Source organism: Apodemus sylvaticus, chromosome 6 (assembly GCF_947179515.1).
Source record: "Apodemus sylvaticus chromosome 6, mApoSyl1.1, whole genome shotgun sequence".
Lineage (NCBI taxonomy): Eukaryota > Metazoa > Chordata > Mammalia > Rodentia > Muridae > Apodemus > Apodemus sylvaticus.
In genome coordinates this window covers 134,405,775-134,427,845 of record NC_067477.1, presented here as the reverse complement: position 1 = coordinate 134,427,845, position 22,071 = coordinate 134,405,775, and the positions used below count along the sequence as shown (strand labels likewise).

General features: G+C 45.9%; 1 protein-coding gene and 1 long non-coding RNA gene across 2 annotated transcripts in view; one reads left to right on the top strand and one right to left on the bottom strand.

The window, feature by feature from the left end:
* Prkce (protein kinase C epsilon) overlaps positions 1–22,071 on the bottom strand; it is a 497,167-nt gene that overhangs the window by 309,965 nt on the left and 165,131 nt on the right. The window contains exon 2 of the mRNA XM_052186512.1: positions 4,223–4,286. Coding sequence (XP_052042472.1) covers positions 4,223–4,286 — 64 coding nt within the window. The remainder of the gene's footprint in view (positions 1–4,222; positions 4,287–22,071) is intronic.
* LOC127687677 (uncharacterized) lies at positions 4,205–6,431 on the top strand. The gene is made up of 2 exons (XR_007978461.1): positions 4,205–4,292; positions 6,181–6,431. It is a non-coding gene; the product is annotated as an uncharacterized LOC127687677 (long non-coding RNA).

Genomic DNA, 22,071 nt, shown 5'->3' with positions numbered 1-22,071 from the left:
CTGAAGAGCCTGCTGGCCTCTCTCGAGGTGACTGTGATGAACTCTACTCTTCTCTTAGGTCTCCAGGCTCTGAGTATTTGCTGAGGATCTTTGCATGCATGAGTAGTCCCAAGGCCTTGTTCTTACAGGGACCCCTCTCTAGTCTCTTCGGCAGGGTTACCTCAGGCTGAATCAGCTTACAAGTGACAAGAACTGACTCTTCCAAACTAAGTCCAAACGAAATTTCACAGTGTTGCCCCATCTTCCGAGTGAGGACTCTGAGGTTATGCTGGTAAGATAAATGCCTACGGCCATGCTCTTCCCTAGAGAAGACGCCAGGCATGTCACATCATGTGACTGCAGAAAGGAGAGTAGGTGGGCACTACTTCCTGCTCCTCAGCTTCCACTTCCACAAGGCAAAATCCCACCAGGACCAGATTCAACTGTACTTTATGTTGTGGATTCTGTGTAGTATTACAGACATGGGTCTGTGAGTCTGATGGCGTCCAATGAGGATGACTTCTTGCAATTTCTACTGAAGTTTAGACTCTGAGAGCAATCTGAGATGACCACTGACCTTGGGTGCAAAGCCGAGGGAGAAGACTGCACAGGTTAGGCCCTAACCAGCTCCCATCTGGAGGGTCTGTAAATGCTGTATTGCTATATCATTTTAATGAATGTGAATCACAAATGACAGTAAAGGTAGAAACGATAACTTATTACATAGAATGAAACACATTTACAATTTGAGAATTAAGTTGCTATTTATACTTCTGTTACCCGAGCTTTGACTTAATTATCTGGTGAGCCAATGGTGCCAGGCTTACCAGAGAGCCAAATAGTTGTTATTCATGCTGAAAGTCAAACTAAGGAAGGCCTCAGACTGGGGCTCACACAAAAATATATGCGACAACACATGCCAAAAAGAAAAAAAAAGTCCATTTCTTTCAGTTCCCTTTCACCTGCAGCATTACCCCATTCCTTGACCATGAGTTCCAACAGATGTCTATTCAAATTACACTGAAGAACAGCGTCATGGGACCAGAAATGATCTCCAACGTCATCAGGCCTGACCCTTTACATCTGGGGTTGGGTTCCCTGGTTTAGTCAAAGCACACACTAGTCAAATCCCATTATGGTGACCTGCACAGGATGTCCAAGTAGTGGAATTTCATTAGACAGTCAGAAATCACATTATATCCTGCTCCAGCGGATGTAACTTCCTAACAACATGTTAGCAAGAAAAAGAGCCCTTTGGAACACCCTAGAAGAAGGGGGTGTGTTCACACTGTCACCTCCATACCTTTCTATGTACTCTTTGGAATTTGTTTGTGTTGTAAAGTGTGTGTAATTTCCATGACTATGTTTTGTCCACTGGTGGGGCTGGAGCATGGAGACAGGGCCGCTGAAATGTTCCTGGTAGAATTACCAGAGCAGTGAAACCTCAGTCAGGCCTCATCCCAATTCTCCTCTTGCCCAGTCACAGATCACAGTTAGCATTTGCACCCAAGAAAGAATGTGGACAAAGATCTGCGAGTGGAGTCTCCAGTCTGTAGTACAATAGGGTAGCTTGGCAATTGAGCTTCTCTGGGAAGTCTCTCAGGCAGCAGCCTAGCTGGTTTATTCCTGTCCAAGTCTCTCTTTCACCCTTACAGTCCTTATGCAGCCAAAACCATCTCTAGATGGAAAGCCCTCTCTGTCCAGGGCAAGGACTGGCAGAGCAGATGGGCATGGTACAAATGGAGCATGGCACAGGATCACAGAGCGCCCACCCACCGCTCCCAGAACAGAATCCCAAGTCCAGGAGCAGCACAGGCAAACCAGAGTCTTCTCTTCTTTAGAACGACACATGCTAGCGCTTTACAGAACCTGGCATGTGTCAGCGTTTCTAAAGTAAACTCTATTTTCTTTAGATGAAAGAGATTTAAAAAAAAGACTCAGAATTTAGCCCAATGAAAATTGCTTTGCTTATTCACACGCAATAAAGCATAGAAGCAAGAAGAAAAAAATCAATTGCTTCTGATTTATTTATTCATTCATTGTCCATCTCCTTTCTCTCTAATGTAAAAAAAAATGTTGTTTATAATTTTGCAAGTCGTTAATCTTTTTTGAGGAGAAAGAAAATAATTCAAGCCTGCCATTGGCTTGCCCAGCATCTTGGCACAGGAAATACATGTTTAATTAAGGTTAGGGAAAGAACAGGAAAAAAGAAATTGATTTTTGTTTATCAAACATTTTCCAACATCTACAATCAGGATGCTATTGTAAACTCTTGAGTCTGATAAGCTGGGCTCTCCTACTATGTTAAAAAATGTTAGAGGCAACAAGAAGCCTTCAATCTTTTGTTTGCCTTATTATTTTCCCTCAACTTTCAGGCTGGCCCAAATCGCTGGTGCTCAAGGAGCTGTCCTGTCTCAGTCTCCAGAGCAGGCAAGACCGTGGGCACTTACTACCTACGCAGGGCTAGGCTGCCTTTCCCCAACAACATGGCTGGTTTATTTTACTTTATTTTTTGTAGGTCTTAAATATTTCATAATATATATTGTTAAATTCTTAACTCTCCAACAGCATATTCTATTTTTGGCTGTTTAGCACCAACTACAGAGAGGGGAAGTTGGGCTTGCCAAACCTAACGGCAGTAAAGAGCAGAATATGGAAGAAACCAATTTGAAAAGATGCTTAAAGCTTTTAACCTATGCCAAATCATCAAAATATATTAAAAGAGGACCCAACTCTAGTGGGGTCCTCATATGAACATGACTGTTGAGTTGTTCTGAAAACCTGTAGAGACTGAGTATGAATAAAGTTATCAGGTACCATTATCACTTAGATCACTTGCTTAGAGCTTTGTACTCAACCCTCTGATTGCTGTGACCCTTAATACAGTAGTTCCTTATGTTGTGGTGACTCTCAGCTATAAAATTATTTCATTGATACTTCATTACTATAATTTTGCTACTGTCATGAATCATACTGTAAATATCTGATATGTAGGATATCTAACATTAAGATCTCACTCCATAGGTTGAGACCCACTCACTGGCTTAGAGCCTTTGACCTTACCTATATCTTTCCTTCCAACCTAGGTACTCTGTGTGTGTATGTGTGTGTGTGTGTGTGTGTGTGTGTATGTATGTATGTGTGTGTATATATATGTGTGTGTGTGTGTATGTGTGTATGTGTATGTATGTGTATGTATGCGTGTATGTATGTGTATGTATGTGTATATGTGTGTGTATGTATGTATGTATGTGTCTGTATGTGTATATGTGTGTATGTATGTGTGTATGTGTATGTGTGTGTATGTGTGTATATGTGTGTATATGTGTGTGTATGTGTGTGTGTGTGTGTGTGACTCTGTGCTCACAGAATGGTGTGAGGCTGTGAAAGGGCCCAGTTTTCCAGGCAGGAGAGCTAAAGGACAGGGACTCCACCTCTCACTTGGGATCACAGACCCCAAACACTATTTCTGTCCCTCATCTCAAAGGGGAAGCAGCGCCTCTCTTCCAGTCTCTCAGCTGTGCCACTAACATCAACTATTCTGCCTCCCTGCCCACAGAAAGAGAGGAACGCTGAGACCAGTCAACACCCCTCAGTCTCCCGCTGGCGTCTGTTGTAGCTGCCCTGCACCTGTCTGGACAGTGCTGCGTGTCTTGCCTTCCCTTCTGCCCTGATCGTCTGCTCTTCACCACACTTACACTTCTGCATTTAAAACACAATAAGTGAGCAAAGAAGAAGGAAATCAAGGGAGGAGGATATACAAAGGAAGAAGAAACACATCCCATCGGCCTCATTAGCCTTTTAAACACCTAGTAGAGGAATCTGTAAATGATCTAAATAGAAAGTAAGTCTTTAAAGTCTGACACCCTATCTGTTTCCTTTCTGAATACCGTTAGGCCAATGGTTTTACTTCCTTCTCACCATGCACAGTGCAAACCCCGCAGGCGCCTCCCGGGGGAGGGCACTGCTCCACTGGCACCTGTCCTGCACATAGTATTTGGAAATGCCCGTGTCACTGGCCTCTCAGCAAGTCCGAAATCTCCTGCTCCACCAGTAACAGATGGTTGGCTCCTATTTGGTACACAGGCATAACATCTTCAAAATAACCTTTCTCCTGCTAAAACATGCCAGCTAATTAAATGTCACCATGATAATGTCCTGGCCGCCGAGATGGAAAGGGAGAGAGAGACCCAGCAGACAAAGACTCAACAGAACGAGACAAGAGCAAGAGGTCACACCCTACCTTCACCCGATGATCCTGAGAGGTCGATGATCACGTACACCTTTCCTTCTGGCTCCAGATCAATCTACAAGTAAGAACGACAGAGGGGTGTTAGTGTGCATGCGGGCAGCCCGAGGGACCCCCTCCCACCCGAGCTGCTATAACTTAAGAGTCGTGACACTCAGCAGACCTGTGTCAAGTGCTAGGTGAGTTAGGACTGAAAAAGCATCAATGTTCACTGCACATCTACTGGGCTGCCTACTAAATATCTGAAGCACCCCCAAAAGGGAGCATCAGACAGTGCTTTTAACCCGGGAGGGATCTTCCTTCCCTGTAGATACTTGAAGAACTTCTAAAGACATGACTGTGTAGAGACTGATTGTTGTGACTGGCAGAGAGGATGCCATCACTGTTAACTAGAGGGTAGAGGTCCCAGGGAGACCACAGGGAGTAAGACCATCTCCACAGCAAAGAATCATCCGGCCTTCCAGTCCACTGCCTGAAGCTCCAAGGACTTCATGCTAGGCCCCTTTACAGGTACCCGTGGTCCAAGTTTCAGGCTCAGTGGCAGTGGCGAGAGCCGATGACAAGAACCTTGTGTTCTTTATGCATCTCAGAAAGGAAGAGATGAATTAAGGCGTCCCTCCTGTACTCAGTGATTACACTCTCATTGGGAAGTTAGGGAACAGACCAGTGTGGAACCCAGCTAGTATGAGGGAAAAAATAAACCACAAGTAGCGACAGAAGGATCCTGAAAACCTCCCCCCCCCCCCGTTTGCTCCCTCCCCTACTCAAACTATAGCTAATTATAGTGTGATTCAGAACCCAGGTGATGAAACTGGGCAGTGGGGTGGAAAATGGAGGCCTGGGCCTCTTTTTTAAGGTCAGACATCTTTGCAAGGTAAGAATGCTGTTGCAGAACATGTGATTTCCACATGGGAGAGTAGTAACCTTGGAAGGCTTGGCTCTCCAAGTCCACACCATGAAACTCTCCCCCCTCCATCCTCCCTCCGCCATCTGTATACACAGAGTTCCAAGGGGCTCCGCTGTGCCAGGCTCTCTCCCCGACAAGCTGTGCATTTCTTAAGGACAGGAACCACCATCTCTTCCTGTAATTTTTTCCACTGTCCCCAGCAGAAGGCAAGTGGAAATCACTTAGCAAGTAATTCTCGGGAAGAAGCAGTGTGGTAGATGTCTCCTGCTCCTTCAAGGTTGAGGGCAATGTGCTTCCTCTCTGGGGCATTTCTAAATACTCCCACCAGGATGCATTCCCCGCCTCATCTGGGTTCCCACAGCATACTATCCTAATCACAGTTTATTAAACCGTAGCACAGTGTCCATGAAGTTATCTCCCCTGCGAGACAGAAAGTACAAGATCTTCACTCCCAACCTCTGCTCACTTCTCTAGGTTAGAAACTGTCCAATACCCATTTGTGGAGGTAGGGAAAGATCTAAATTCGAGGCTTATAAATTTTATTCTGGGTCCTTCATCCCCTCAGACCTCCAGCCGCAGGGAGAAAAGCAGACTTGTGATTTGTACTGAAGTAGCCTTTCATATGACTCTTGGAGAGGAAAGCTGAGGTCGCTATTCAGTGAACACGTTAACAGGAGCACCTGTGCAAGGCAAAGCAACTCAAGTTGAAGCGATGATCTCTCTAAGTCACGCCAGCCCCTTCCCAGGCCACACCGGAGCCCTGCTGCATGGCTGGCTTAGCGCCTCGCGGCTGAGAGTGTTTGCTGAGGGCTATAAACCTTCACTTGTATCAAGGGATCTCCTATGGCTGAGGGAAGTGGTGTAAGTTCAGGCACTGTCTGGCCAGGCAGTGAAGAGGGCAGTGAGCAGATCTGGGCCTTCCTCAGGGGCTCCACAGGATCCACTCGCTTAAGCTTGGGATCCAGACGAGAACAGAATACCCAACTGGGATCCCACGAGGTGACATCCCTCGTCGTTCCCGAAGTGTTTGTGATTTTAAACGTAGGTAGAGCCATGTTTGCCTGGAGCTCTTTGGAGGATGTTACACACACCCTGGCCCCAGCAAGGAGTTCCAGAGAGAAAACCAGCTGTTGGCTCTTTGGAGCAGCATTAAACCAGAAGTCTGTCTCGGACAAAGTTCAAAATGATCAGGAGCCCTTTTGCACCCCCGAAGCATGGAATTCAAACAATGTATGCCTTTTGGAGATTAGATCATCACTGTTAACCCCAAACAAAATGAAACACTTTTTCATATCCTCCAAGTCAAAGATTTCCCACGGCGGGCGGCCGACTGTGTTGGTGAAGCACAATGCTATCTGTGAGAGGCAGGGAGGAGGACAGCGGAGGAAAGAGATGGGGAGCCAGGCCGACGCAAGGCGGGCACCGAGCCTATCTCTGCAGAGGGGGAGAGGACTCGGAGCAGGGAGGACAGGTCACGGATGGTAAAACGTATTAGGATATTAACAGTCAAGATAGCAATCAGAAGCCGTTTTAGCACCCACTGCTCCCTCGATGCTGGCGAACTGCATTTCCCAACAGAAAACAGAGATTAAGCCATGAAACATGCCAAGGCCTCAATGGGCTTTGCAGGCTGAGCAGATGGCTGCGGAGCCCTGGCCAGGACCTAGTCAGCCAAGGGAGGAAGGCTTCCCACCAGCATGGTGGGCCGTCAGTGTCAGTGACTGGAGGGGTGGCCGAGCACAGAGGGTGGGAGAGCGTGATCTGACTTCACAGCCAAATGCATTGCATCACAAATTCTGCCCATGGATGGATACGTGGCCCTGACAATGAACAACTCTGCAATCCATTAGAGGGCATCAGGCAGCTGGAATGACTCAAGAACAGACCCCATAGCTCCCTGCAGCCATTCCCAGAACAGTGCTGAGCCCTCCTGCAACAAGGGCTCGTTGCGTTTGCTCCAGATGTAGCCCTATTTGTAACCTGTTTAGGCTTCTTACCTCTCTTCAACAGGTTTCCTATCGACTTTCCTTTCTCTTAGACTACGATCCTCCTTCAAGCTCCCTCCCCATTGGCTTCCCCTGCAGCCAGGGCCAGCCGCCAAGGAAACAGTGGGGGTGACCACAGCCCTTGGCTCCATACCAGACCCCAATCCCAGCTTTGTCTCTTACCCGCTGAGTGACCTCAGACAATTATTTCCTCTCCACAAGCCTTGGCTTCATCTGTGAAATGGGTTGTCATGGAAATTCTGTGAGATGGAAATGCAAAGCACTTGACACTCGAGAGAGACGGACTAGCCAGATGGTCTGAAGCGGCAGGGCCTGCAAGATGGCTCACTAGGTGAAGGGGCTTGCCACTAAGTCTGATGATCTAAGTTTTATTCCCAGATGGTAGAAAGACACAACTCCCACAAACTGTCCTTTGACCTCTCTTTGTTGGTGTCATGGTACACACGAACACAATATATACATACATAATACACATACACACACTCATACACACACACTCATACACACATACTCATATACACACACACTCATACACACATACATACACACTCATACATACAAATACACACACACTCATACACATACTCATATACACACACACTCATACACACATACATACACACTCATACATACATATACACACACACTCATACACACATACATACACACTCATACATACACACACACACACACACACACACACATGCACACACACACACAGGTCTTCAAGCCCCACTTTTGCAGTCCAAAGTCCTTTCTACTCTAACAATCCCCGTCCCCAAACAAAGAGAAACAACATTTTTTGTCCCAAACTGATGTTCCTATAGGTTATCACAGACTATCAGATGACTTTTTAATCAGATGGTGCTTTATCAGATGGTACTGTGGCTATCAAAAAGGATAAGTCTTGTACCCAGCCTGGGGTAAACCCAGGGGCAGGCAAGGCTATCCATTAGACATAAGAAGGTCCACAGTGCTGAGAGAGAGAGAGAGAGAGAGAGAGAGAGAGAGAGAGAGAGAGAGAGAGAGAGAGAGAGAGAGAGATCACAGGTTTCCTGGGCATCTGATTTGCTTTAGACACTGAGTTGCGTTCTTCACACGCTGAGGCATACTGAAACTCTCCTGATATCAACAATAGTCTCTTTTTCCAGACAGGAAATGGGTGCTCTGCAAGCTTTCTGCAGTTGTGCCCCTCACCTTATCATGCAAGGAACTGATTCTGCCTGAACTCCAAGGTCAGACTCACGTCCCCGATACACCTAGTCCACAGAAGTGCCTCGGATAGCCTGTCTGGGTGACCTCCATCCCATCTCTGGTGTCCTCATACCCCTCTGCAGCGGCCATTGCTTTCCCAAGCCCAATCTCTCTAAGGCAGAATGATGCCTTGCATATCCACGGTTCTGCACTGAGCTAAGTGGAATGTGGGTGTGAAGACACCATTCATTCCAATGAAGGACAATGACACAGGGACAAAACAAATGGCCCAGAAACTTCCTCGGCGGTGGTGTTGCAAAAGCCAGGACTCTCATGGAGTTCTAGGCAGTGCTTGACCATTTTCAAAACCCTTCATATGTCTGATTTTATCTATCCCTCATAATTTATCTGTAAGGCAACAGGTACTGGGTTGGTTATGAATAACATCCAGATATAGTAGCACATGCCTGTAATCTCAATAGTTCCAAAGCAGAGACAGGAAAGTTATGAGTTTAAGGCAACCCTGGGATGCATAACAAATCTCTGTCTCAACCAAGTTCATCAACAGAGTCTTTGCTACGATGCACAGGTCCTAGATTTCAACTCTAGCTCTGCAAATGAATTTTAAAGCTGAGGTTGAAGATGTACCCACAGTAGGCAGTGAAGGCACACCTGCCCCTTCATGCCAGGGCCATCGTGGCTCTCTTGTATCTGGGAATGGAGCCCCTATATCTGAGTATCATAGATAACACAAAGAGAGTTTGTGCACCCCTGCAGCTCCTAGCCCTCAGGCCAGGGACCCTTCCAGCACCCCACACCCATCCATCGGGGAAACTCTGAGCCAAGCTGTTTTGAATAATCAGAACTCAGTGATGAGTGGCTAACAGCCTCCTCACCTACAATGCTCATGTCAGGCTTCAGTGACTCAAGTGAATCTAAGCCCATGTCTGAAGGGCCAAGGACTTTAAGAGCCAGGCAGTCTAAAACTCCCAGTTAAATTCCCTCCTGGCCACAGGCCAGCTCTCACCTGAGAACTCTGGAAAAACTCCCCGCAGGCCTGGCTCAGCCCACCTGACTATTACTTCCCTTTCTAACCAACCCCAGGTCAGAACTCGGAGAGAAGCAGAGATGTGGAAAGAGGCTCTGACTGCCTGGTGCCACCTACTAGGACTCATATAATTAAATGTTTATTTCTCTTTCTTCCTTACTTGGAAGAGGTTGGGCAAGATGGAGAAGGTAGAAGAACCACCCAGAGAGGAAGCCAAGGATGGTGGCTCAGGTCTGAAATCTTAACTACTTGAGAGCCTGAGGCAAGAGGCCTATAAATCCAAGCCTACCTAGGTTACAATTATTTTAAGGCCTATGCTTGCCACTTAGTAGGACCCTGACTCCAAATTAAAAAGACAAAATTGGGTCAACAGCTCAGTCACTTAGGTGCCTGCAGCATAGGCATGGGACCGTGAATTCAGATCCTTAGCGCCTGTAAAAGTCAGGCATGAGCACACGTCTGTAACCTCAGCGCGAGGGGATGCAGAGGCAGGAGACTGGAGCCCATTGGCTAGCCAACCAATAGGAGATCTCTAGGCTGAGAGAGGAGGCCATCTCAAATCATTAAGATGGTAATGCTTGAGGAAGCAAGACATAAGGCATCCCCCTCGCACGCCTCTGTGCATGCACACAACACACCTACACGCACACAGGATTGCATGAATACAATGTACACACGCCAAAGTAAAAATGGGGATATAACTCAGCAGTAAGATGCTTGTTTAACATGCACAGTGCCCAGAGTCAAACCCCAGTACGAGAGAGAGAGAGAGAGAGAGAGAGAGAGAGAGAGAGAGAGAGAGAATATGAAACAAAGACTCAGGACCCAAATCTGTGCCCTCCAGTTTGGGCCACTCTCCCACACTTAGTATACCAGAGTTCCACGTCTTCCTGGCATGAGGGAGACCAGGGAGCAGGGTCATTCTGGTTAGCCAACATCCTCCTAGTTATGGCTGGTAGAAAGTTCAAAGCACCAAGACGTGGTGGGAGAGACAATGGATTTGACCACAGTGCATTATCTACAAAGATATTGGAAAAAATTCAAATGTAAAAATTAAAGTCACCAACACTGTGATGGGCAATGTGCAAGCCACTTCTAAGTGCCGATTTGGAATCTAGCAGCTAATTTTGTGGCTCTTCACCTGGGGAGGAATCTGCTATCCATTCTATTAACAGTACACATTGAATGGTCAAGAGGCTATGGGATACATGTAATGCAATGTGTTTCAAGGTTTCACTCTGAAAGCAGGCTACCATAGCAACCGCTTCTATAAACTAGGGGGAGATTGTTTCTCTCTGAAATGACTCTCACTGCAGTGTAAAGATATTACACACGAGACAGGAGATGGCTTAGCGGCTAAGAGTATTTTTTATGAAAGCAAGAGAATCTGAGTTCAAATCCCTAGCAGCCATGTGAAACATGACCGTGTATGGCTACCTGCAGCCTGTGAGGACAAAGACAGGCAGATCCCAGGAGTGGCTGGCCAGCTAGCTTGAGCCAAACCATGAGCATCAATGAGAGATACAGGGTCAAAAACTAAAAGGGGGGATGATGATAAAAAAAAACTAAACACTCTTCTCCGGCCTCCATCTGTGCACGTGAGGATGCTTCCTCCACCCTCCTTCCACGCGCAGATCTTATATAGGCTTCTGTGTACATCCCTGCAAGGATGCTATCTATTCAGCACACAGAAAGGATTTAACCTGCATCTGCTTGTGTGGTCTTGGGACTGAGCTCAGGGAGCTATGGTGCTAGGTAAGTGCTCTTCAGCTGAGCTTCAGCCCCAGGACTAACAGAAGTTTGCAAATGTTGCTTCAACAAAAGCATGTTCTATGCGGTTACTTCAGCAACTGTGCAAACGCTGGGTCTGCACAGGTGGATGACGGCAGGGATGTGCTTTCAAAGGCATCAATCTATACACTGATGTCCAAAGCAGCGCCACTCCTTAGAGCCCCAAACTGGAAGCAACACCCTGTTCTACAGCAGGTACGAGGATAAGCAAACCGTGCAACATCCACAGAGTGGAATTTTGCTTAGCAAGAAAACAAATAAATTACCGATACTCAGATGAATGTTGTGCTAAAGACACCAAACACCATATGGTTTCATTTATATAAGGTCCCAAAACAAGCAACACTAATTTACAGTGACAAGAACCACAAGGGTGACTACCTCCTGGGGGCAGAGGTGACCAATGACTGCTAAGAGACATAAAAGAACCTTTGGGAAGATGGAAAGTTTCTCTATCTTAAATGTCATGGCGATGGCGTGAGTGCACACATCTGAGAAGATGCGGCAAGCTATGCATTTAAAATGGCCGCCCTTAGCTGCGTGAGAGTTGATTCTCAATGAAGTTGCTCTTTATAAAGAAGGAGGAAAAAGAGTTTTCATATAAGGATTCCTCCACAGGCTTCCTTTAAATAATAAATCATCTTTCCACCCTCAGAGCATTTCAAATTTCATGTTCCATTTTTAAAAATAAAAGGACTCATTCAGAGTTTTTCACGAGCACATCTGTCACACAACATAATGTACACCTACCCGCATGGGCGCACATTCACACACCACCCACGCGTGGGAACACATTCACAGGCACGCAGCTGAGCCACCCTCTCCTGTCGTCTGTGATCAAAATACAATAATAGCAAGAAAAACACATCCAACATGAAGGTTCAAGAGTCTACTGAATTATTTAAACCTCTTTCTCTGTGTGCAAATCTCCATTTCCTCACAGATAAAATAAGATGATTTTGCCAAATGCTCTGTGGTGACTTTTGATGACCCAAATGACCTAAATATACACAAAAGGGAAAATAAATAAAAATAATACCATTTTATATGTCTTCTACAAGTACAAAAAGGAAGGAAAAAATCAAAATGTGGTGGCTAATATAATCTCTGGAACTCAGAAATGGGAACAGCAAGATGCGAAGTGTTTCTATGCTAAATGGTGGTACAAAACACACACACACACACACACACTCCAGTGATAGACTCTTTCTAGGTGAATCTTGTTTACAATGTTTTCCTTATTTTTTTATGTTTTTAATTCCCTCCCCTCCCCCATCTATGAGTGTGTGTGTATAAGTATGTATGAGTGTGTACGTGTATAAGCACGTGGGGGCGAGAGGGCAGCCTCAGGTATTGTCCTTGCCTTCCCCTTGTCCAAGGCAGGGTCTCTTGGTGTTGGCTGCTGCATTCCACAGGCAAACTGGCCCACCAGCTTCCTCGGAGTCTCTTGCCTCTGCTTCCCACCTCACTTTAGGAACTGGACTTACAGAACACACTGCCCTTCCGGGCTTTATGTGGACTCTGAGGGTCTGAACTCAGAATCTCACACTTATGAGGCAAGGGCTTTACCCACTGAACCATCCTTCCTACCCACTAGCAGGACATTTCATCAACAGGAATACAGAGACCAGAACCAAGCCTTCTTCTCTGTTCCTAACCCTTTTGTTTTTAGAATTCCATCCAGGATAATTTGTACAAAGTTTTAAGTCAGTACCTTTTAACAAAATAGTATGTCCTTTTAAATGTTCTACCCTTCTACCCCCAGAGAGTAACCAGCTGGCTTTGGTTACTCTATCACCTTAATAAGTGTCCCTCAGATCTGGCTGGCACACTGCTGTTCCCTTACCTCACAGCCAGCTCATAGGAACCAATCGCACCACAACCTCATGAACGTCACGTTGTCTGCCCCAGAAGCCTGCATTGTTGCAGTGAACACATGTCAACACCTGCTTCCTCTTTCCATGGCTCAGAAATGGTCCTGAAGCTCCTTCACCAGCTCCTTCTGGTGACGCGGGCGGCTAAAAGCCTGGTCGTGGTATAGTGTTTCTACCTCAGAAGACCATGGCAATGCACAGCTATAAGCCCGACAGAAGGTGGTAGGCACAAACAGAACAGACAGAAGTATAATCCTGTACTCTGGCCGTTCAGAAGTGAAAGGCTCCTGGCTCTAAGCCTGCATTTTGCAATCTGTCACCGCTCCCTCCCTCCCTATCTCCCTCCATCCCCCCTATACATTTAGATACATGCTTAGATTATTTTCCTGTTTCTCACCTTATACCAGGATGGTTCAGCGATGGAGTATATACACACTGGCGCTAGACTACCTGGGTTCCAATCCCGGCACTGCCTGCTGCAAAGCTGTGTGGCACTTGCTTTGATCTCTTCATCCCTTGTGGGCTGTTCCTTGGGCCCATGCTCCACAGCTAGCAAAAACGGAGAGACTTCCTGGACGCAAAGGCCCTGCAATGTCCTCCTAGATCCTAAGTTTAAGGCGCATGAAACCCATGCAAAGCCTCGGGGTGGCTCAGCTAGGGAGCACGAACCAGAGGCAGGCTCCCCGGTAGCAGGCAACTGCTGCCCGGCGTGCACAGTCCTCTACAATGATGGTCTAGACGTGGAGTCTGATTTCTTATCGCTTTGCTCATACAGTTGGAACTGTGACCTCTGAGAAAAAGGACAGTTTTGTAACAATCGTGGAAGCGTGAAGTTTAAGAGTCAGAAACACTTAGAAATGACTTGGTTCAAGAACACAAAGAAACATAAATTAAAAACAAGGGTAGCATCTTTTCCCTTTTGTTTGCCAATTTTTGAAAATTGACCAATTTTTCTCTTCAGCTATGTATTTCTGTGTTATTTAGAACTAAAATATAATCCAAACTGACTGAAATGATGTGTTTGCTTTTCAGAAAGCAATACCTTGTCTGCTTGAGAAGGGAGCCTCTTGTCCCAACACTTTCAAGAGGGACCGATTTTTAATAAGCCGTACTGGAGCTGTTCCCGTGGCCTCTAAATAACACATGCTTCCGCTTCCCGGACTATTACTCTAGGTGTTCTCTTTCCCTTGCTGCTTCTGTAGAGGACTTAGCTCAGCCCACACCTTCCTCATTTCTTTCCACAAAGCAATCTATACCCTGACTCTCAGTTCTTAGGCACTTGGATCAAGGTCAGCGGTACAAGTTCGTTTTGCAGATATGGGATCCTGAGTTTGATCCCCAACATCACACACATGCATGCACACATGCACCCACATACGCACGCACGCATGCATACACCTCGTTCCTCAATTTTTCTTTACAGCTGGAAAAAGACTACAGAAAGTGTCAATTCTTCACCACATGGACTATCTCTTACCCTGTACATTTCTGTAACCAAAAATCACCAGTGCTTCTTGCTCTCCCTATCTTTGGCCTTCGCTGTCCCTTCAACATTGCAGTTCATACGCTAACTGTGGGACCCTTGAGGCTGACAGTGCAGACATTCTGGTCTGTCTAGCCACAGTTAAGTTCCATGCTTTGCTATCCAGTGGTTCTAAAATCTGAAAGTTAATATTATTTATGTATGAAGGCTTTGTAAATAGCCTACCTATATACTTCTATATTTGTCTATATTCACATTCTTAGCCATTTACAAGAGTAGCGATTCACAGGCTATTCAGTGATCATATATACCTATCATCAAACTCAAATGGAGTCTTCACGATCCAGTCTACCAACTGCTTTCCTATGATCACCAAGGTTTCCCAGGATCCTTTTCTCTAGGATGTGTCCAGCTGGAGATCCGCCATGACTTCCCTCTCTCATTTGACCCAGTGGCTTTCTTGGTTGATGTTCAGCTATGGTGCTGAACATCAGGTCACGCTGGGTGCAGCTACTGTCATCAGAATCCACTCTCTCTTGTTCTGGGCTTTTTTTTTCTAGGAAGGTGCATTCTGACAGAAATTCTCATCAGCAAAGAGTACAAAGCCAAAGCCATCATTCCAAGACTTTACATGCCTGTCTTCATGAGTGAACAATGGTTTGACTAGAAAGAATTCTAGGTGAAAAAAAACAAAACGAAACGTAACCTATCCAAACTTTCCTTTAACATCGACACGGTGACCACACTCTGATGTCAGCCCAACAGCCATGGCCTGGCATGAGGCGCTGTTAGCGTGTCTCGTTTCCACGCTGGACGTCTGGGGTCCTTTTCATCCCTGCTGTTGTGTGATGTGCCTCAGGAAGGCTTTTCATCATCGTACTGAAACTGAACTCGTAAAAGCGACTCCGTCTATTTATCTTTTAACCCACTGTTGTGGGCTCTTTTTCGTTTTCATTCTTTAACAAAAAAAACACACTTATTATCAGATGTTGGGCCAGTACAATTGATTTCTAGGTGTCTTACTGTGTAAATATGTTTTTATTCCATTGTCTAGATTTCCTTGCGTTTATCTTATAATCCTTCCGCTGAACTTATTATTTCTAATAATACATGGAGTTTCTGCCTGTGCCTTCCTATGTCTTCATGGTTCTCTTTGGTACACACATATATACATAGAGCACATTTTGAAGACAGTATTCCTGTCTGCCCTCAGGGTTAGATAGGAGGGCCCTCCCTTACAGCAGGGAGCCTTTAAAAGAGAAATGGTTTCTTCTGGAAAGAAGATAATCTCCACACCAATTTTCCAACTCTCCACAAACATTCTGCCATTTCTTTTGCAAAAGGCCTTTCACCTTCTCAGCCCAGGAGCCAGCCTGGCTCCAGATCCTTCTGCAATGAGACTGAGGGATGTGCCTCAGTCTAGCCCAGGCACGTGTTTTCATCCCTGCCTTTAATCCAGCTCCTCAAATTGTGGTGAGCCCAACCCTAAAATTACTTCATTGCTACTTCAAAACTATTGTTATGAATCATGATGCAAATGTCTGATATACAGATATCTGATATGTGTCTCCATGCCCCCAGCTTGAGAACCACTGCTCTGTTCTGTTTTGAACTGAGGCTCTCTGGTACCTGTAGTCTGCTTCACTGAGCAGAACCCTGCTGTTTCCTCTCCTCTCCCAGAGACTTAAGATAAGTGGTGGGCTCTTTCTGCTTACATGGTTGTTACAAAGAGTCCCCCACCCTTTTCCTTTGTCTGGTGTGGACATGGAATCTTGAGCGGGCAAAGGAACAAACACATTTGTTTCAAGAAAACCTGGAATGGAAATTTCCAAAACATGTCACCTGAAGTGATATTTTGCAGAGCTGCTAAGAATGAGGGGAAAGAGACATTCGTGTAAGACTGTGCACGTGGGCTATGAACTGCGGCAACATTTGTAAAGATTAGTTTAGCATTATATAACAACAGCAAAAGCAAAACAAAACAAACAAAAACCAAACCAAAACAACAAACTCTTGACCTTGCAATTCTGCTTTTGGGAATTTGTCTTAATGACACATTTGCAAAAAACAAAAAAAAAAATTAGCTACAAAGATGATGATTCCAGTATTGTTAAGAGTTTAAAATTAGAAAGCAATGGTTTAGTTAATAGCTAACTATCGAGATAAATGGTAGCCTATTCAAATCATTATCTACCATGCAAAAATATTTAAGATTATATTTAATAACATGAAAAACTATTCACAATGTGATATTAAATATTAAAATTGGCTTATAAAAGAATGCGTGTCCTGTGATCCAATCTTATTGAAGACTAGTCTGTAATAGATATAGTTAAATGAGTAATTTTTAAAAAGATCTATGGATATGATTTGTGTATATGTGTGTGTTTATGGATAGTTTTTAAACTTTCTACCTTTCTCCTATTTTCTACCACACTTTTTGGTTTAAAAAATGTGCTATTCTTTTAAGAATATTATGTAAACTAATCCCCTTATTCACAAGCAATGAAACTAAGGCACAGAGGGTTAAACAATCCACTCAGGCATGTAAGCAAACTGCTCAAACCAACAACCAGAAAATAGAAGCTTGGTTTTTCTGACTTTCTTTACTTTTGGGATACAAGTTAAAAATGGGGCATGATTTTAAAACTGCACGTGTCCACAGGAGTTTAATTTTCAGGTCAATGGTAACAGTGCTATTCACTGCTAGCCAGTGGGAAGAGGCGTGGGCGTCCTGAGGTGGGACATGTTTTTAAAACGCCAGATCCCATTGGTCAGATGATGGACACACATCCCTGGCATGGGGCTGTCCATACTGTCCCCTCGCCTGGCAATCAAGGCCACCATCTTCCTTTCTACAAACATACATTGGAACACAGTCTCCTAATCTGTCTTGGGTGCTCAATAAAGCAGGAAAAGGGCTCTAAGTTAACTAAGCATGTGCCTCAGACTTGCACCAGGAGAATTTATTAGGCAAGTCAAACACCATCAGATATTTATCACTTGACTTTGTGATATGCTAGTAGCCAATTTTTAAACCATGTTTATGTTTATGTGAAAACCGTAGAATGATAGAAATAAGTGTGGCACAGCTTTCCATTTTCTGAGACAGAAGCCATCTTTATGCATAATGACATGTTTAGATAGTCAACTGGCTCTCCCTATGACTAGGCGAACACATACTGTTTCAGGTACAAATTACATATGAAAGTGGGAACTATTTGTTTCTGAAAACCAACAATGCTCATTATGCAGCCAGGTCTTGTTTGCTACACAGTTATGAAGACTAGGCCTTTACAAACGACACACAGCATCTTTCCTAGAAGCTCACACCAAGTCAGCTAGAACAGAAAGTACTTCCTAAGTGCAGACAAACTTAACAGGTTCTGAGATTTGCATGTACGGGCGCTCTTAATCAGAAAGCTTCCTCCGGGTCAGAGATGAGGTCTCTCTATGCTAGATCTTAGATTTCCACAGGTTACCCAGCCCAACATGGCTAAGACTGCTCAGAGAGGACATGAGAGCGTCTGAAGGAGATCGCATCAAGGCTTTCGAGGACAGCTTAGGGCCAAGTACAATTGCTACTTTACTTACGGGAAAGGAGGGCCACTTCTGAAGCATAAAGGAGATGCCCAGCCTTTCAAAGACATCCAAGGAAAATACAATTGAAGACTGCCTATCCCGCTCCCAGCCAACGCGCACTACACATGCTGAACCTTTAGCTGGCTCTCACTGCCTGTGTGCTTTGCTCTACTTGCAAAGATGCAAGTGAAAAGTTTGAGTTTGAAGACAGATAATTACCCAAAGTCACAGAAAGAGCCTTCCTAATTACTGAAAAGTTAGCCTGTGCATATCTGAGGGGAGGTGGTGGTGGTGGGGACAAGGCAGCACGTGTAAAGGCTCCAGGGTGGGTGAAGCTGGCCTCAGTAAGATGTTTATCTATGGGAAGCAGCTGGAAGTGAGGTCAGAGAGAGAGAGAGAGAGAGAGAGAGAGAGAGAGAGAGAGAGTGTGTATGTGTATGTGTATGTGTGTATGTGTGTGTGTGTGTGTGTGTGTGTGTGTGTGTGTGGTGTGGTGCATTCTTTGGCACTGGGGAGCCAGAGCTGAGTTTTTGTGGAACAGTAGTATGTTGGGACTGTTAAGATTTAAATAACTTGTCTTAATGCAGTGTGGTGAGAAGGAGAGCAGGCCCTGGGCAGCAAGAAGGTCCTCACAGTAACAAGAGTGGAGTAGATGGCGGTTGGGAAAGGGCGGAGGTGGGTGGGGCAGGCGGCAGGAAGTGGCTGGAGCATGCACACTGCACACGTGCTAAAGGACTGGTTGAGGGGTTGCGTGAAGGTGTGGGAAGAAGAGAAAAAGAGTATGGGGAGCTTTCCAGTCTGAGCAAGCTGTGGAGGAAGAGCCCTTTCCTGCGGGAGGAGGGGGGCTGGGGACAGCAGGATGGCACCAGGACCAGCACTCTCGCGCACACAGGGAAGGCAACAATGCTGAGCACAACTGGACACACAACTCTGAAGGTCAAGCCAGAAGGTCAAGCTAAGGAAGGGCTCCTGAAGGCCAAAAGGCAGAAGGTTGCTTTGCTTTGTTGGTTTGTTTTTGTTTTTGTTTGAATCAAAATAATTTGGCAACAAGATCTGATCCAAATGACATAAGGCTGTTTAGTTTTATTTTTTAAATTTACTTTTAGTTAGTATGTCTGTGTGTGTGTGTGTGTGTGTGTGTATGTATGTATGTGTGTGAGAGAGAGAGGAGAGAGAGAGGAGAGAGAGAGAAAAGAGAGAGCGCCTATGCTTGAAACTATGACCTTCGTACATGTACAGTGATGTATGGGAGTCTGTATATTCTCTCTCTCTCTCTCTCTCTCTCTCTCTCTCTCTCTCTCCCCCACCCCCACTGTGAGGGAATAGAACTGAGGTCATCATTTACCCACAGTGCCTTCCCACCAGCCCACCAGGCTTCCTCTTATCTATACCTGCTCTACTGAATGTGACTAGTTAGACACTTGTGCTGTGAAACGAATGTTAATTTGCCTGATCATGAATGCATGTCCTAACCTACTGGGCCTTTTAGGGAACACACAACACGCATAGCAAATCAACCTAGAAGTCCAATAAAGTCGGCTTCCTTCCACCTCTGGCCCTACAGTTTGCTGGAAGTATGTGCATCTGAGGCTTGAGCCATGAGGCTGGAATACTGAGGGCTGACACTGGGGACCACAGACTCACAGACTAGGAAGCAAGAATGCATCTCCTCCATCTGCAGGCCTGACCTCTGTCGCCCTGGGTGGAGGCACCAAGCTCCCTTCTTCCTCCCTGGGGGCCACCACCCATCATGTACACAGCCAGACACACTTCATCTACAAGCATTCTTGCTGTTCACTTCACTTCCTCTGCCTTTCAAAGAGATGGGCTTTCAGAACTCTAGACATAACGCGCGCACGCGCGCGCGCGTGCGCGCACACACACACACACACACACCACTAGGTGCCGGTCCAGTCTTAACCCTGAACTCATACAACACTGACTTCTCTCTAGACCCTCTTTGCAAGGTGGAGTCTGTGTGGTGAGAAAATAAATGTGGAAGCTAAACTAAGCTTTGAAGCTAGCATGCAGATATTTCCTGTTAAGGAGCGCCTGTCTGCTGCTGCTCTTGCTCCAAACGTTTGCACGCCCCATCCCCCTCCACTCAAACCCCCAACTTCTGCTGGGAGGAAATGGAAGGCTGTTACCAGGGCTCCACATCCCACGCCTGTTGTAAGGAAACACTGAAGTGCAAACCTCGTGCCTGGACCCTTCCCAGGTCACCCCCACCCCCCACCCCTAGGCAGCAGAGGCTCATCTGCATTCCTGATACAAGCAAGACGCAGGATGGGCTAAGAGGACTGAGGACCAAGGCCAAGGGCAGGCAGCTGTGACAGGGGACAACAGCATTCCCAGCTGTGGGTAAAGATGGTCCAGGACCATTAGCATATTTGCTGACCATGGCAGTGTGGTAGTTAATCCTATAAGCTTGAGAGAATCTAAAATCACCTAAGAGGCAAAACTCTGGCCAGGCCTGTGAGGGGATTTCCAATTGGGCTGAGGAGGAAAAGGCTCACACTCAATTTAGACAGCGCAACCCCAGGCTAGGGTAGCCGACCTATGGAATGCGGAGAATTAGAGTTCACGGTTGTCTACTTTCTGCTCACATGTGATACAACATTACACGCTGCCTCCCACCCCTCCCACCGCTGTTGCCCTTCCGCCACCCTCTTAATTTGGGAACTCCAAAACCCCTCTTCACTTTGTATTCCTCAAGGATTTTGTCCTAGCCATGAGAAAAGGAAGTAATGGAAGTGAGCTGTAAACAGTGAAAACTGACTGTGAAAAGGTAGTCACACTCCACTCCATCCACCCCATCCAGGAACACACAAGCTGCTGCCCCCCCAGGATGCACCTTCCTTCAGTCCACGTGACCCAATATCAGACCTTTCAACTTCTAAAGAAAGCAAAAGACGGAGAGCTCACTATCAGAAATTCCCAAAACTGTGCAGCAGGTAAAGGTGCTTGCCGGTGAGCCTTAAGACCTGAGTTCAATCTCTAGCACCTACATGTTAGAAGGAAAGAACAAACTCTCCCGACCTGTCCTCTGATCTCCACACATGTACACAAACAGACAAACAAACAAACAAACAAATAGAATTTAAAGAAAAATTAGAACAAACAAGAACACTACGCAAGGAAGAGGGCATCTTGATCGTTAGATACCTCCCCCCATTGGGAAAGCACCATTTTCTGTATCCTTGGAATTGTCCATTACCTATAGAGAGAAGGAGGAAGATGGGACCGTAGAAAGGGGTACAGGAGAAAGGAAATTATCAATTTAAACATTCCTGCTGGTCTGTGCTCTAAAGATTTTCCACAGGTTTGTTGTTTGTTTGTTTAGACCTCAATTGGAGAGTGGAATCCTATCCAGCAATCCGTCACAGTCTGCCTCATGGAGAGACAGGTGGACAAACCTCTAGATACAGCTGTCCATTCTGGGCACCCAATAATGCCCTTGATATAAGTGAATCTCTTGCCCCTCCCCCCAGCCCTGTTGGTCCTCTCTGTCAGACACAGTCGATGTTTAACTTCCTTGCAGGTTCAGGGCTGGTAAGTGCTTTGGAGAAAACAGTTGTCCTGCACCCCTGCTATTCTTCTAGAAGATGCTTGCCCACTGCAAGGGCTCTTCACCATACTCAGTCGGGAAGGACGGGATCCCAGGCTGTTAAGCAGAACTATCTTGCTAAAGCAGGATATGTTCTCAGATCCCTTTGGTGGCTTCACGAGCACCTCACCATCTCCACGTGGCCCACTAGGCTCACGACTGGCCCAGTAGAGAGCCAGGCATGCAGACTCAGCAAGGTGCTAAGAAGGAGGTGTGACCGATTCCAGGGCACTAAGTAAGCCACCACCAGGCACAGTGCCAAGGTAAACCCAGTGATCAAATGAGCATGTCCAGCAAGGGCAAAACTCACTCCACTGCTCCAGGGACTGTGACCTGGGCATGGCAGTTACT